At 28.6% G+C, this 17,463-nt stretch overlaps 1 protein-coding gene across 1 annotated transcript; it reads left to right on the top strand.

Annotated features, from left to right (window-relative positions):
• The first annotated feature begins 12,051 nt into the window (after window positions 1-12,051).
• Window positions 12,052-16,046, top strand: LOC127252733 (probable receptor-like protein kinase At5g18500). The gene is made up of 9 exons (XM_051277042.1): window positions 12,052-12,288; window positions 12,484-12,747; window positions 13,689-14,372; window positions 14,462-14,566; window positions 14,648-14,770; window positions 14,852-15,022; window positions 15,095-15,224; window positions 15,300-15,512; window positions 15,637-16,046. The coding sequence occupies exons 3-9, from the start codon at window positions 13,711-13,713 to the stop codon at window positions 15,754-15,756; spliced, it is 1,524 nt and encodes a 507-aa protein (XP_051132999.1). The 5' UTR covers window positions 12,052-12,288; window positions 12,484-12,747; window positions 13,689-13,710; the 3' UTR covers window positions 15,757-16,046.
• The last annotated feature ends 1,417 nt before the right edge of the window (window positions 16,047-17,463 follow it).

Here is a 17,463-nt window from a genome sequence, read left to right as displayed (position 1 = left end):
TTAGAAATTAAAGTAAATGAAGAGAGATAATGTAATAAAGTTGATATTTGTTGTAAATAAACGTTCAATGGAAGATTATAATTAAATGTTGATTTTGTCAAAATTATTAATGAGATAAAATTAGCTAATAGACTAAAAAAAAAATGAAAATAAATTTGGGAGACGGGATAATTAAATATATATTTTGTTGTAACAGAATATATGTTGTACTATATTAAAAAATATATTATATTTTCTTCGTCCAAGAGTTATTTCTCATTTATTTATTTGTATGTTAGAATTTTTTATATTAATTATTATATCAAAAATAATACAAATTAAAAAAATAACAAAAATACTTATATTAATGTCTTATAATTTTTTATACAAATTACACCAAATATAAATAAAAACTTACTAATTTTCGGAGATAATATATTTGTATTATATATACTGATTAGATCAAATTAGCATTATACTGATTTCAACTTATGAGGTAACTAAAATCAATAGGATATTATAATTATAGGGATTTGTGCACTTTTTTAATTTATTTTTGTATTTTTAGAAATTGCATATATCGGCTGTAAAGAAAAAAATTCTCATTTAATATGTTGAAGAACCACTAAAAGGTGTCGTTGAAAGTGAGGTATTGGGTGGGCTTTTATTATTATTTTATTTTTTTCATAAAAGATGTTAAATAATATTTATTTTTTATTTTAAATTAATTAAAAAATCATTTTTATGTAAAATTCTACATCAAGTATTTAATATTTTAATTCAATATTTTTTTATTTTATTTTATTTTATTTTTACACCTAGTTCTAAATCCAATTCTTGGAGCTACATCTAAACATGCAAGTAATATACTATTATTAAAAACATTCCAAGATAAATAAATATATAAGTATTTTTTCCCCAAAATTTAAAAGGTACTCTCTCCGTCACATGTATTATGGCCTATTACTGTAGATACGGAAATTTAAGTAAAGTGTGATTAATAAATAATTAAAATATATATTAGTATAAATAATTATCGTATAATAAAAATAATTGTGGATTAAGATTAAGATAACTAAATAGTTTAATTAAGATTAAAAAATTTATAAAATTTAAAATTAAAAATGAGATTAAAGTGTATAATTATATTTCCAAAAAAAGAATTGACAAATTATGTAGGACGGACGAAAATAAAAAATATGGATAAATTATGTGGGATGGAGGGAGTAATATTTTGTTGGCCTACACCATCCATATTTTTATAATAAGTAATTAATTTTATTAAGTATATGTATTTCTGACATAAGGCCAACCCAACGTCATTGTCTTCAATCGATGCCAAATGTGCGTCATTTTTTGGCGTTACTACATTGCAACGTTAAAAAATGGTGTTGCTCTCTTATTTTATTTTATTTTTTTAATTTTTAAATTTATTTTTTAAAATTTTTAAAAAAATTATTTTAAATTATAAAAATAAAAAGTTGTTTAAAATAATAGGAAAAATTGAATATTTGAAGAATAATAGTGAAAAATAGAGTTATAATTGAATTAAAATTACTAAAGTAACTAAATATTTAGAGGATGGCCTAAGTTTTGAAAAATATAGTGTGTTCAGTATGTTTCCAATTTAAACCTTTTTTTAGGTAAAAATAGTGATTAGATATTGGGAATGATCCCTTTCTATTTTTGGTTGAATATATTTTTATATCAAGTATGAAAATTGTATCAGTAATATAAAAAAAATACTTCATTTGTCTCATTTATTATGTTCACCTTTCTATTTTCATATGGTCACTTATTATATCACTTTTTTTAAAAAATAATAATTATGCATTTTAATTTTATTTTAAATTTTTTTAATTTTAATTAGATTAATGAGTTATTTTAATCTTAATTTAAAATTATTTTTATTATACTATAATTATTTTTACTAATTATATAACTTCTAAATTTCTGTATCCACAGTGAAAGGAATACGATAGGCAAGACTGAGTGAATAATATTTTATATTAAATTATTGAATTTTTATGAATGAATAAAGTGTATATATTATATCAATCGATGTGTATACTATATTATATATATTGTATTTTTTTTTATAATGTTTACAGAAATTATATTATGAAATAAAAAACACAAACCTATAAATCTTATATAAAAAGTACAATTTTTTATTAAAATGATAATATATATATATTTAAAAAATGGGATAAAGTGAGAACAATAATTTATGAAACTTTAAATCCGGCTATTGTATGCTTCTTTCCTTTGTTCCACCAAATATGTCATGCAGATAAGGGAATATAAAAATATTATAGTTAATAAATAATTGAAAAATATATTAGAACAAATAATTATAAATTAAAATTAATTAAATTAATCAAAATTAAAAAATAAAAATAAATTAATTTATAAAATTTAAAATATATAATTATTTTTCAAAAATAAACAAATAAAAAAATTATGTAGAACAAATCGAAATAAAAATATTGAACATTTATGTGGGACGGGAAATTAACACTATATTTTATTTTTACTTGTATATATATATATTTCTTTAACATGTGTTTTTGGGCACTACTATTTATCTTTATTAGACATATTTTGATAATTATTTAAAGTGATTCCATGTTTGGCCAAATTAAAATAAAATAAATTAAATTAAACCAGATAAGATAAGATCATCAGATCCATCAAACTCCTCATATGATTCCAAAGGTATCTTATTTATTCATCCATCTTGTTATGCTGCTACTTTATCCCATAGATATATTACTATCAATTTCTTATGTATATGCATATATATATATATTGAGTTTGTTTTGATAATTTTAATTAAAATAATATTTTGATGTGATATTTTATTTTTTAGAAAAAATAAAAAAATAAATTTCAACATTTGATGCTTTCACATAAATTATAGTTGTGCTGGTGTTATTTAAAATTTTGATTTTAATATTTTATTTGAATAGTTATTCTTATAAAAAGAGCAAATCATCAATTAATGTTCTTAATTTTCATTCCACCAATTTATAATCCATATATATATAAGTTTGATATATATATATATATATAAACACAAAAGGGTTTGTTAACTTGACCTTTAATTTTGTGTTTCATTTAGTATTTTGGTTTAAAAATGAATTTTTGTATAATATTTTATGAGATATTAAAATAATTTTATAAAAAATCAATATGAGTTGAATGAAAAAAAAAAATTACTCCCTCCGTCCAAGCTAAAAGTATATAATTACTTTTGACGCGAAAATTAAGGAATAATAGTATTTTAATTATAGTAGGTAGGTAAAAGTAGTAAAATGATATTTTTGCCCTTACTTTTTTGGTATAAAAGTAATGATGTGATGTAAAATAAGGGTATTTGTGGAAAAAAACAGAGTATTTAATGAAATGGTTACTTTGTAATTGGACGTCCCAAAATAGAAATATGTATACTTTCTAACTAGACCGGGGACTAAATAAATAAACAAAAACAACCAAAGAAACTTCATGCAAACGCAGGTCGCTATTCAAATCAACAAATTCGAAGCCAAAATTCAAAGTAAACACAAAATATTCCTTAAAAACTATACATTCCTAATGGTGTCTATTTGCCGAATTTAGTGCTAATTAAATTAAGTGGTTTTGATTTAAAATATATTTTATTTGAATTTTTTTATTTAAATAATATTTTAATATAATGGAGGAGCACTAAATTAAACAGCAGACAGCTTTAGACAAATGGTGTAAATAAATAAATAAATAAAATATATTATATAAAATAAAGCAAAAGAAGCAATGGAAAGGCATACACATTATCTGTTAAAGGAAGAAAACCTGTGCGTGCCTGCTTGCTTTTTATTTTTTCACTTTTGATCATCCGTTCAGACCTGTTAATTTATCATAATAAAATCAAATATTTATTTTTAACTTTTTTATACTATATTACAATTAATTATACATTCAAAATATTATATATATATATATTGATATTTATATCACATTAAATATTATTGTAATTTAAAATTTAGCATTTAAAATTTAAACTCAAAATAAAAACACCTACGAAAATGAACTTGTTTAGAGGCTCTAACTTACTCTGAAAAATTTAGTTGAATATATGTTTTCTTGTATTTTTATTTTTCCGATCTAGAAAGATATGCATAATAAAAGCATATTACATATTGTTAGAAATTTTGATCATTTGCAGGTTAACCCAACTATTCGGTAATCAATCATTAAATTGGTTCGTTTTTTAGTATGGTTCATTAAATTTGACCCAAGACTCTTGAACTCAAATCCAAACTATAAAATCTATTCCTAATCCATTAGTTGTTTGTTAAGCTTTGTTAGGTGATTTTTTAGTCTCAATCATATTTAACTCTCGAGAGATATATGTGTTAAACTTTTTTTTAAGTAAATTTTTTGTATCTTGATGAGTATTGAGATATTAGTTTCAAAAGAGAAAAAAGAAAAAGGAGAAAGCAACCTATAGTTCTGTGATTTTTCAGTGAAAAATGAAAATTTTTTTTGTGGACAATTTTCATGGTGTTACACTTAGACTGCTTGTTGAGTTCGCTTGGAATAAGTGGTTACCATATACTATTTTACATACCTTGAGTCTAAGCCGAAAGTTGTCATAATCACTGGTAGATTAAAGTAAGAAAGAAAGAAAGAAGATCGTGATGATGTTGATTTGTTTGTGTTGTTCCAGCCACCGGAAAACCAATTATGTGCCGTTGCTGGAAGAAACTTCTTGTATCGCACTTTTGACCAAAGTTTGCCGTTTGTCGTTGTTAACTGGGTAGGAGCGTCGCTTCTTGTCCGTCGTAGGAAGTCTGTCTTTACTCCACCGAGTTGTTTAAAGTTAGTTTTGTCAGAGAAGGATAACGAGTTGTCGCCGAAGAACTACTCAAAGCCCGACCGCCAGAGGAAGTCCATCCGAGCCTTCATTGATTGTTGACGTGAGTCAAGAGAAAAGTTGGTTTTGTCATTATCAAAATAGATTGGGGAACAACACTTCTTTTTGTCTCTTTTGGCATAATCAAACTCAAGCATAGAGGTATTATATGATAAAACCCATTGATATAAGATACAAATTAGGTTCAGCAAAGCAAATCAAGAGTTTGAATCCATGACCTCCCAGTCACGAGTTTACCTCCACATCATCATATCATTCATTATGGGACGTATGTGTTAGATCCTTGAATTTATGCTATGTGCTTAGATTAGTAATTTTAACATAGATTTTTTGTGAAAAATAAAATGTCAATAGTAAAAATCAACTTTTATATTTCTTTGAAAAAATTAGTTGATGAAAATAGGCATAAGTTATTAAAGTAAAACTAATTTTTGAAACTTAATAATACTTTGATGCATGGTGTGTTTTCTTTGTGATTTTGCATGTATTCCTTGAGATCTCTGTGGTGAAATTTGACTTGGATTGCATGTTGGAAGATTTTGTACTAATTGCTTTTGTGTGATTAAAACTTGATGTGCCCTAAATTGATTTGGTTGTGTTCTTTGTGCTTGTAGTCATTGTGATTATCTTTCTTGTGGTTATGGTCTATGTGATTGTGTAAATATTATGTGTATTCATTTTTTCTGTTTCTTTGAAAAGGCTTTGCAAGTTTGTTTTTAGGTTTTCTTTATGGTAATATTCAGTCGAACTATATGCTTTGTGAATTGCCAAACTATTACTGTATGGTTTGTTGGAAACGGGTGTCCACCGTAAAAGAAGTCCAACGTCTCCGAGTCTAATGCATAGCGGAACTATGAAACCTATCAAGGTAAACACAGCTTTTAATATGTGGTTGTCGCGTGGTTATAGCTTCACTGTGTTAAATGAGCACTAACCTATGGTTGGTTAAGTGCAATGACACAAACAACTAACACACATGATTTTTTGACCTAGTTCGGTGTAAATACCTACATTTGGGGGATTTCAATCCAGAAATATTTTCACTAATCCTATCACCAGGTTTACACACTCAAGACACTAATCAACCTCTACAACCTAGCCTCTATACAAACTCCCCTTGTTTTACAAATACAGACAAACTGGTTGTTACACTGCCGACACCAGTAGACTCGCAGTCTAACTCAGAGTAAAGTACTTTGCAGGTTGGTCGTCTTCTTTGGATGAAACTTATTCTTCTTCTTAATAAGGTTGCTTCACAAGACCGTGGAAATACTCTTTTCTTCTTCAATTCGGAGAGTATCATATGGTGTACAGTTGAGAGAAAAACAAAACTTGTTTCTCACTCTGTTTTTTTTCAAAACCATGCACCACTCGCCATCTCAATCTTTTTTTTATCAAGCCATGTTTTATATTTCCCCTTGAGGTTGAAAAACCAAGGCAATAAATGTCTTCAGACGAGCTAAAGCATTTAGCTCATTGTACAAATGTCAGGGAACATGAGTAGTCTTCTTTTGTCTTGAAGCATCAGTTTCCCAACATTTATGACATTTCCAAGTAACATCTTCGGTCAACAATATATTCTGCACAAGGCTTTCCTTTTTGTTGTCGATGTCAGACTCTGACAACTGTGCTGCATTTGCTACATTTGCCAAATTTGGAAAGACTCCAATTTGTCTTTTCTAACATGGATGTTTCTTAGGAGATCTTAGTAATAGTATTTGATCGAAGTAGATGCTTAGGTTGTTAAACTTTGTGCTTAAACTATAGAAGTTGAGTGCTTGTGTTGTGCAATTTTGTGCCATAGTTGTGCTTAGTGCTCAGAGTTGTGTATTTTCTAGTTGACGTCAACTAAGGTGGAAAGTTCCTATTATGTGATTCTAAGTTTCGTGTTCAAAATATAGTTGTTTTTATTTGTGAAAATCATTTTGTGTTGTTGGATCGTAAAGTAGTTTGTGTGCTCGTTTATAATTTGTAGATTCATTGTATGAAATCTATTTAAACTTACTTATATGCTTATTTAGTATTGTAATAATTGTGTGTACTATGCAGGAATTGGTGTGTGTTTAATCTAAGTGCATATAAGGATTTATGTGTGATATATTTATTTTGCATTAATGTTTGTCTGCGAGTGCAACAATGAACAAAAAGTAATGATGAATTTCACTGACATAACTAAGTTTATATTTGTACGTATGTATGTATTAATTAAATTTAATTAAATCAAGACCAAAATAGGTGATAATCATAAAAATTTTAGCCCTTTGTAGCCCAACTCAACTCCTCCTTCAATAATCGAGCCCACTCCTTAGCCCGCCACATCATATTCGGCCCAAACTATTTAACTCAAACCCAAACAGCCAAACTCAAACTCTTAAACTCATTCCTAACCCATTAATTGTTTGTTAGGTGGTTTAGAGTTGCAACATGTTTAGCTCTTGACGGACATATTTATAGAGAGTTTTTCTTTTGTTTTTTTAGAGTTAGTTTTCAGTGTTTCTAATAAATATTGAGAGATTAGTTTCTAAAGAAAAGAGAGGCAGAGGGAGAGGGAAAGGGAAAGGTAATTCGTAGTTTAAAGGAGAATTATACTCTTTTATCGAGTAGTTTTTAAAATTTTTTACTATTTATTATTTTTTAAAAAAAAAATCATATTCTTTTAATATAATATTAAATTTTAACTTACGTTAAAAATATTATATTAATACTTATTCATATAGTATAAATTAAAAAATTCAAAATTTTTAATATTAAAAACTAAATTCCCAAGTTCCAAACACCAAACAAATTAACACACCCTAACTAAATAAACAACCCAAACAAACCCTGTGATTTGCTTGTGTTTTAATTATTGAAGGTACTCGAATTTTATAAATTAATTGTTATTGAAAGAAATAAAATACTATAATATAGAATATTGTAACAAAATATGATAAGAAATATTATATTAGTTGTATAACAAATATTTTTGTAAATAATTGTGATTTATTTTCCTAAAAATAAATCCTTAAGTTCAGGCTAGATTTTTGTAATTAATATTATTATTTTAGAAAAGAATAAACTGTAAATGATTAGCAAAAATATATCATCGTTATCGTACTATTTACATCATTTTTGGATATTTTTCATTGTTCATGTGTAATCTTAAACTATAAACTATTTTAATGCTTTGCAGAGAGCTTATGTTCTTGTTGTCAATATCATATTACTTTCGATGTAAAAATTTCGATTAAAATTTAATATATCAAATTTCCATCATTTAGGGTCATTCTTATTGTCAAATATAACATCCACAATTAATGTTATTAATTTCTTTAATTAAAAAGTTATAATAATAATTTTAATACAATGTCCATATCATTATAAGCCACGAGATTATAAAATAAAATGATCTAACAAATGAGATTAATTAATTTAGCATGATGTTGAACTTAATGTATGCTAGCTTTATATCATCGACCCAAATATTTATAATAGCGATAAATTTTACAGTTAAATCAATTCATTTAAAAATAAATTGCAATAAGCCAAATTTAAACAAGTTTGTTAGAATAATCTTTTAAAGTTAGCAAGACATTCGTCAAAATCATTTTATTTTTTTTTTAAATACATATAAATTAATTAATATAATATGCACACACGCATTAATTAGGTACAGCCCATATATTATGAGGGGCTGTCTGTTGGTCATGAATGTTTACAAGGGGTTCGAGCAATTAATTTAATTTACATTAATTATTTAGTTTATCCTTTGGGCATTTTTTTTTTTTTTTTAATTTTGTTGGTACATATATAAATAACATATCTAACAAACAAAAAAATAATTTAATTTGGACACCTATATATATTTATTATTTATATATAATTAGTAACTCAACTCAGATTCAAATTGATTGAATCTGCCTGCATATATATATATATATATATATGTATACGTCGGTTGTGTATGTATTTACTCTTAAAATAAAATTTGGCGAGGGACATATGTCGTCGACAAATTAATGACACAATACTATTGTGTCTTTTTTTATTTATTTATATATATATATATATATATATTCAAATAAGACAAATATGTTGCTTTGACTTCCAAAATGCTTTTCTTTTAAATATATTTTCCAATATAATAACTATAGCTAACAAAAATTGATCCGACACGACAATTCGATACGAAATAATTGGATTTGGGTCAAATATTTCAACCCGATTATATATGGGTTGACACGAACCCGACACGATAATCCGATTATAATATATTAATATTGATTAATATATTTATTATATATAAAATAATCATAATTTAATAATTATAAATTAATTTAAACTAAGTTCAATTTTAAATAATTCAATCTAATTTACGTTCAAACCAATAAAAACTAACATAACATGACAACATAACAAAAAAATTATTTAATTTGAATCAAGAAATTCGACTTAATTATGTATACGGGTCAACACGAGTCAACCCGAATCCGACACGATAATAAACAGGTCGAGTTAGGATTGAGTAATTTAACCCGTTTAAAGTATTCAATCCGACACGAATCGACCAATTGTCAGCTCTAAATAACACTATAATTTTCTAATTATTTTATTATATAATAATTATGATTTTCTATAAAAATACTTTAAGATAGATGGTTCTAATTTATAGTATGGGGAATCTTTAAACAATATCTTTTTTTAAGAAATAAAAGAATTTTATATGTAAAAATAATTGCATTGAATAAAAGCATATGAATATACTTTTTTTCCTTGTAGTTGTTTTTAAGAAGTTTATTGAGTAATATTATTATAAATATATTAAATTGTAAAAGTATTGTTGTAGAAAATAGATTAAGGGTGTGTTCGTTTGATGGATTTGGATAAAATTTCACTATTCATCCAAAATTTTTCCCCCAAAAACATCAAATCAAACATATATTTTTCATTTTTTATATTATACTAAAAATCAATTTTACATTCAAAACATCGCATCATCACCTATTTATATCACATCATACAACTATTCAAATTCAAAATTTTTACTATTCAAATCCCAATTCAAAATCCAAACCTCCAAACAAACACACCCTAAATAAATGTTTTTATGATGGACAACTAAATAAAGTAAAATACTTCATTTCTTCGTCCACATAAAATGTTCATTTTTTTTATTTTTGTCTATTTCATATAATGTTATTATTTTAAAATATAATTATACACTTTAATTATATTTTAAATTTTATAATTTTTAATTTTTAATTTTTTAATCTTAATCATATTTATAATTTATAATCATATTTTTTTATAATTATATACTCCCTCCGTCCCATAACAAAGGATCCATTTTATCATTTTAGTGTACTATCTACTTTACATTACAAATACCCTTACAACTTACAATATATTAAACAAATATCATTACATTTATATCACATATACTAATAAGGTTATTTTAGTCATTTCTACTTTATTTCTACTATATCCCAATATAATACTAATATTTCTAAAACTACATGCAAAAAGGAAATGGATATTTAGTTTTGGACGGACGGAGGGAGTATATATAATTGTGTTCATCCTATGATTATGAATACGACACTAACCATAAGCATCAGCCACCTACCATTAGTAATAAAAAATATTCTATTATCTAAAAAATTGTATAAGAATTTATTATAGTAGCATTTTTTTACCCCTAAAAAATATTAAATAGTTTATTATCATCATTTTCAACACACTAAAGAATAATACAAAACAAACACGGCTCTATTAGTCTATGTCAATCTTCAAACAACCCGTAAAAATTATTTCTTTGGTTGGGGGTTTTCCCAATACTTTTGCTATATATCAATTATTTTCTTTTTTCCAAAAATATTGAATTAATTTCTTATTTTTTATTTTTATATTTAAAATATTATATTAATATAAATTTATACTCTATTAAAAAAAATAAGAGTAAGCGGAATATGTAAAATTCGAAAATTTGATTCGGATTGAATAGTTTATAAATTTTAAAATTTAAAATCCAATATTAAATATTCGAACCAATTCGAAATCTGAAATATAATATTTTAATATATTTTATTATTATATATAATATAATAAAAATAAAAATTTAAAATTATTAATTATATTTTAATACACTTATTTTTATTTGTTATATATATTTAATATTATTAAAAAAATTATGAAAATTAAAATAAAAAAAAAGAGAGAGAATTTCAAAATTTTAAAGTTGGATTCAAATTTTTTAATTCGAATTTCAGATCAGTTTAAATTGATTTTTTCAAAAAATTCGAACATATATATTGATTTGAATTTGACAAAATATGAATATTTAACCCTATTAAAAAATATATATATATTTAAATTAAGCATATTTATTATTCCCTCCGTTCTAATACCCAAAAATAATAGTTTTATTTTTATAAATAATCATATCACCTTAAAATTACCCTTATCTTTTTTTTTTTTTTTTTACGAGGCGGAGGGACTATTTAAAATTCAAATAAAAAAATTCAACTGAGACCAAACACACCCAAATATAACCCCCCCAGTTCCCTTTAATTTGGCCCTCATTATAAAATGATTGATAGATAACCGACTGCATTATATTAATGTTTTTTTTTTTTTTTCGAAAAAGAAAAATGATATAAATATAATTATACTTGAATGTTTGAAATCTTGGACAGCTATCCAGATAATGTCTTATTAATATTCAAAGGAGTTATTTTACAGTATCCATTTTTGTACACTTGCAACTCGACACAAATCTTTAAACCCACACCCACATATACATTTTTTGTTATCACACATCTATCCATCTGTATTTTAATTCAAAACCATTTTTTTCTTATTTTGTTCAAAACCATATTTTTAATCAAAAGCAGGCAAGAAGAGACTAGTCCACAAAGCCTGACATGGAGATGGAGCATTACTCATCTGTTTCCTTTCTTTAATTTATAATCACTTCTTTATAGATATATATATGTATGTATGTACTTATAATTTATCCTCTTTTTGTTCTTCCCTACATGGCAAGTCGCGTAAAAAGTGGTCCAACTTTAGGTCCCATCACTGCACTATTACAGTTACATATTTACATAATGCTGATGTGAATTATCCATTTAAATTTCAGTTTTACAAGAAATAATTTTTGAAGTAAACCTAACCGTAAGAATTCTCTCAGCTCCATCAAATTACAGGCTGTTCTTCGCTATTTGATGGCAAAAGGAAGGAACTTGCTTACAAGTCTGGAATTCTGTTTGATGATTTTTTCTGGCTCACAAGTCATCTTCACAAGAAAGGGGAAGAGAATTAATCAATTGAAAATTAGACAAGGGCAGACAGAGGGGTGCCTGCCATCCACCCAACCCATCTCGTACATGCTTCGATTTTACTACTGTAGTGTGAGAATTGTTATCAGGGCCTTTTCTCATTACCTACCATTGATAACTGCACTCTTCCTTTCCCCCCCATTTTCTCTCCCCTCGAAATTATTGTATTGTTTATATATACCCAACAAATTCATCAGAAGCCCTTTACCTGAAGCCACAATTAATTTATCGCGTTTCTGTGTGTCTCTCTATGTATTGTCCGTGCAGATACAGTGACCCTATTGTCGTCATCGTCTGGGCTCGGAAGAAGCCCGCATTTGGTAATGCGGTGTAGTGTTTGGAGGGGAATTCGTCAGATTTGGAGGTTGGGAGTGAGGATTTGGGATTGCGGGAGCTCTTTGCAGGTAATTTAGGGTTTTCTTTTGAAAGGGGGATCTGTTGCTGGACGCAATTTTATCTGTTGGAATGGGGATTTTGAGTTCGAGATCTGGCAACTGAGGGTGAATACTGTGTTGTCTGATTCAATTAAAGGTCAGAGTAGAAAGATTTTTGAGATCTTTTTATGAATTAGGCACAATGATGTCGAGAATCATGTCTGTCGATGGATTTACTGTTCATACTGTGTTGTTGATCTACTTAGCAATCATTCTGTTCGCCGTTGCTTAGTTTATTGTTTTTGTTGCAGCTCTAAGCTGATTAGGAAGTACATTTTGATCCCTGTTCTTTTGCTCGAAATGAATGGTTTATCGATTGAATTTGTCCGAGGAAGGGATTGAGAGTAATGAACTGCTGCTTACGGGATCATGTCTGAGCGTCGGTTGAAGTATTTATCGTGATACAAACATTATGTGAAAGAAGTGCCATTGTTATACCCTTTTACTTCGATAGGTTTGAGCTGTCGATCGATTCGATGTGTTCATTGTGCTAAAAACATTATGTGGAAGAAGGGTGTCATCCTACATACCATTTTATGTTGCTGAGTATGTCATCGATTTGTTTTGTCAGAATAAACATAATTTGCTCATTATACGTACCTTTTACATGGTCGAGTTTGCTCATCAGTTAATATATGTCCACCTTGTTAGAACATTATGTGAAAGAACTGTCGTCGTATAGTACCCTTTTATTGGTTTCGGTTTGAATGTAACATTATGCAAAAGTGCCCTTCGTATATATGTTTTCATGTGGTTGGATTTGATTGTTGGTTCGATGTGTTTAAAAATTGTGAAACGAATGGTCGGATGTGAGCATTAATAAATCCGTCGCCCTTTTGTTAAAAAATTAGTACACATTTTGCCGCAAGTATAAGTTGAATAAACACTTTGCTTGAAAGCATAAACTTGTCGTTTAGTGCTAATCATGTGAATTAGTGTTATACAAACTCTATTGTTCGTATGATATCTTCATCGTATTACCTTTTTTATGTGAAATAATTGTGCCGTTGATCAGCATGTTCTGTTTCTATCAAACAGGTTGCGTCGACAGTTTAAAGGAATGGCTTCTGATCTCAATGCCGGACTATCACAGAATGCCGGCGTTCTGGGCCTCAAAGTTTGGGAAATCATTGGAATAATCGTCGGTATATTGATTGTGGTTATCCTCTTCGCGCTAACCTTCTATTTAACTTCGCGGAAGAAATTAAGAAGGGCGCAAGAAAAGCTTCCCGTTAGCCAAATCCCCACCATATCCAAGGAAATAAAAGAAGTAAGAGTAGAGCATGTGTCGACAAATGAATTTGTCCCGCGCGACGGGATTCTTCTCACAATTCACGACAAATCGAGCGACAAGGAATCCGACAAAGTTCTGGTCCATTTGGAAATGCCCAAAGCCAAGAATGCAGACAACAGCAGCCAATCAGGCTCGTTCCATCACGTCGACTGCGGATCGCAATCAGGCGAAGAGGGCAGCTCGGGAACTTTCATGGGCTGCAAGCCGTCCTCGTCATCTCATCCAATAACGGCTCCTTCTCCCTTGACCGGACTGCCCGAGTTTTCTCACTTGGGCTGGGGCCATTGGTTTACTTTACGAGACCTCGAACTTGCGACCAACAGATTTTCGAAGGAGAATGTTATCGGGGAAGGCGGTTATGGCGTTGTTTACCGAGGGCAGCTTATCAATGGAACTCCCGTTGCCGTTAAGAAGCTCCTCAACAATCTGTGAGTCGCTAACATTACTTCTTGCGATCTAATGAATTTTCGCTTTTTTCTGGTCGAATTCCTTAAGTAATAAAATTTTTCCGAAACAGAGGTCAAGCAGAGAAAGAATTCCGAGTGGAGGTCGAGGCAATTGGCCATGTCAGGCACAAGAACTTGGTCCGACTTTTGGGATATTGTATTGAAGGAACTCATAGGTACATCTCAATATCGATTTAAGATAATGTCGAATGATAATCATAGTATTTGTTTTAACAAGATTGTCTGAGTCGTCTCAGGATGCTCGTCTATGAATACGTCAACAATGGGAATCTAGAGCAGTGGCTTCACGGGGCAATGCGTCAGCACGGTTTTCTTACATGGGAAGCCCGAATGAAGGTTCTCCTCGGCACGGCTAGAGCGTAAGCTCTTCATTTAACCAATTATTTTCTCTGTCCGTTTCGATATTAGTTAAATCAATAATTTGGCAATTGTTACGACAGCCTCGCATATCTGCACGAGGCAATCGAACCGAAAGTGGTCCACAGAGACATAAAATCGAGCAACATACTGATTGACGACGAATTCAACGCTAAAGTCTCAGATTTCGGTCTGGCTAAGCTGCTCGGCGCCGGAAAAAGCCACATCACTACTCGGGTCATGGGTACCTTCGGGTTAGTTTCCGATTCTGTTTTCAAGTGTTGTGAATATGAAATCTTTGTTCATCGATCGAAATAATAAAACAGATATGTGGCTCCCGAATATGCAAACACGGGACTTTTAAATGAAAAGAGCGACGTCTATAGCTTCGGGGTTTTGCTATTGGAAGCAATTACGGGGAGGGATCCGGTCGACTATGGACGACCCGCACCTGAGGTACTAACTCCATCCACGAACTCTTGTCGATATTTCGACACAATTTGAATTATAAAAGGAAATATTTCTCGGTAGGTTAATCTGGTGGACTGGCTGAAAATGATGGTCGGGAGCAGGCGATCGGATGAGGTTGTGGATCCAAATATCGATACGAGACCATCGACACGAGCCCTCAAAAGAGCTCTTCTTACTGCTTTGAGATGCGTCGATCCTGACTCGGACAAAAGACCCCGGATGAGCCAAGTTGTTCGGATGCTCGAGTCGGAAGAATATCCTATACCGAGAGAGGTATGAATGACCGACTTCTTTCCTTTTGCATCGCTCGTTACGAACTTTTTGCACTAAAGATAGAATGAGATGGAAAAATGAAAATCTTGTTTTAGGTTTGAATTGTTAGTGTAATGTTGTGCAGGATCGGAGGCAGCGAAGGACCCGAGCGAGCAGCATTGAGATCGAGTGCCAACGCGATAACTACGACACGGATAAAAGCGACGGTCAGGATTTAACGTCGGAGAGTAAAAGGAAGTCTTGATAACATGTGAAAATTATTTTGAAGGAGAAGGGATGAAGAAGGGATTTGGGGGCATTGCTGAAGCCTCCAGTAGTAGAGACATATGTATGTAGCTGGTAGATTTTTATTTTTATTTTTTTCTAAATTTAATTTTCTGACGAGTATCTTCTTCTCCATATATATCTGGTCTGGTTTGGTGTGTTTAATTCTTGTGAACGAATATAGGTAGATGATTGGTTGTGTTTATGGAAATAGTGTACGTTATATATGTGGATGGATCCTGACATTTTTATTTTATTTTTTATTTTTTATTTTCTTGGGCAGATACATTTTGGGTGTGTTTTTGTGAGGTTTTTAATTTTGGATTTTGATTTTGAATTGAAATAGTTGGTTGACGTGATGTGATGTGATGTTTTGAATGTAAAATTAAATTTTAGTGTAATAAAATAAATAAAAATTGGATTTTTGATTTGATATTTTTTGAGAAAAAAATAAAAATTAAAATAGTAAAATCAGCTGGAAAATCCGACTGACAAGTATACACACCCTTTGTTCTTTGTACGTAGAGTTGGACAAGCTAAAATAAAAATTCGGACAACTGGTTTAAACCTGACAAAACTGATTAGCGAACTGGATTAACCTACCATGATCATAACCAGCGGACTGTTTGCGGATCAATATTAAAATTTAAAAAATAAAAAATAAGAATAAAATAAATATCATGTTGGTGTATTTAAAAATTTTAATAATAAAAAAATTATTTTTAAACCATCATAATGAATTTTAGGAGTCTATAAAATTATAAAATAGTAAAAGGAAAGACAAATAAAATAAATAATAAAAAATCGAAATAAACATTGACAAGAGAGTTAAAAGAAGAAGAATACCGACCTAAACAATATTGGTTAATTGGTTTAAATTGATGATAATATAATTTTTTCAGTCCAATTAAAAATATCTTTTTTTAAAAAAAATATATATTAAGAAATAATAATATATTATTTATTAAAGAACGTATAAAATGATTTTGATATTTTTTTACCTATCTATAAATTACTTGTATATATAATGGTATATTTATAATTTATGCAAAAACAAAAAATATTTTGGCATAATATTTTATTACTTTTATTATAATAGAAAATTAATATTTTTTATTGTGACAAATGAAAATGATAAAAATAAATACATTTAATTGAGACTAGATACTACTATTTATTATGTTTGTCTGGTCACAGGCTAACCCACTTCTAACTCACGGCCCGCTTAGATTAAACTCGCTTATGTTTATATTTTAACATAGCTTCAAAAGTTAGAATCCAATCTCCTATAAGTGAGGTGGATTGTCAATCCAACGGATTTATCCTATATTGATGGCTCTAATTTGATTTATATTTTATAATATTTTGTAAATAAAATTTTATATAAATTAGAGCTGTTGAATGAATCGAGCCCTTCGTGAATTCAGTTCGATTCGGCTCGATTAAAGTTCGTTCGCGAATGTTAACGAGCCAAGCCGAACAACATAAACAAACTCGTTTGGTTAACGAACGAGTTCGAGCTTTGTTCGCGAACGTTCGTTTAAATAATATATTTATTATAAATATTATATATACATATAAAATTATAATTTATATATAAATAAAATAATTTAAAATTTTCTTTATAATTTATATATAAATTTAAAAAAATAAGACAAACAAGCTCGAACGAGCTTAATCGAGCCTA

The sequence above is a fragment of the Andrographis paniculata genome, unplaced genomic scaffold (genome assembly GCF_009805555.1).
Source record: "Andrographis paniculata isolate CXL003 unplaced genomic scaffold, ASM980555v1 Contig46END, whole genome shotgun sequence".
NCBI classification, from domain to species: Eukaryota; Viridiplantae; Streptophyta; class Magnoliopsida; order Lamiales; family Acanthaceae; genus Andrographis; species Andrographis paniculata.
Note: the sequence above shows the minus strand (reverse complement) of the source record. Positions and strands in the feature narration are given on the sequence as shown.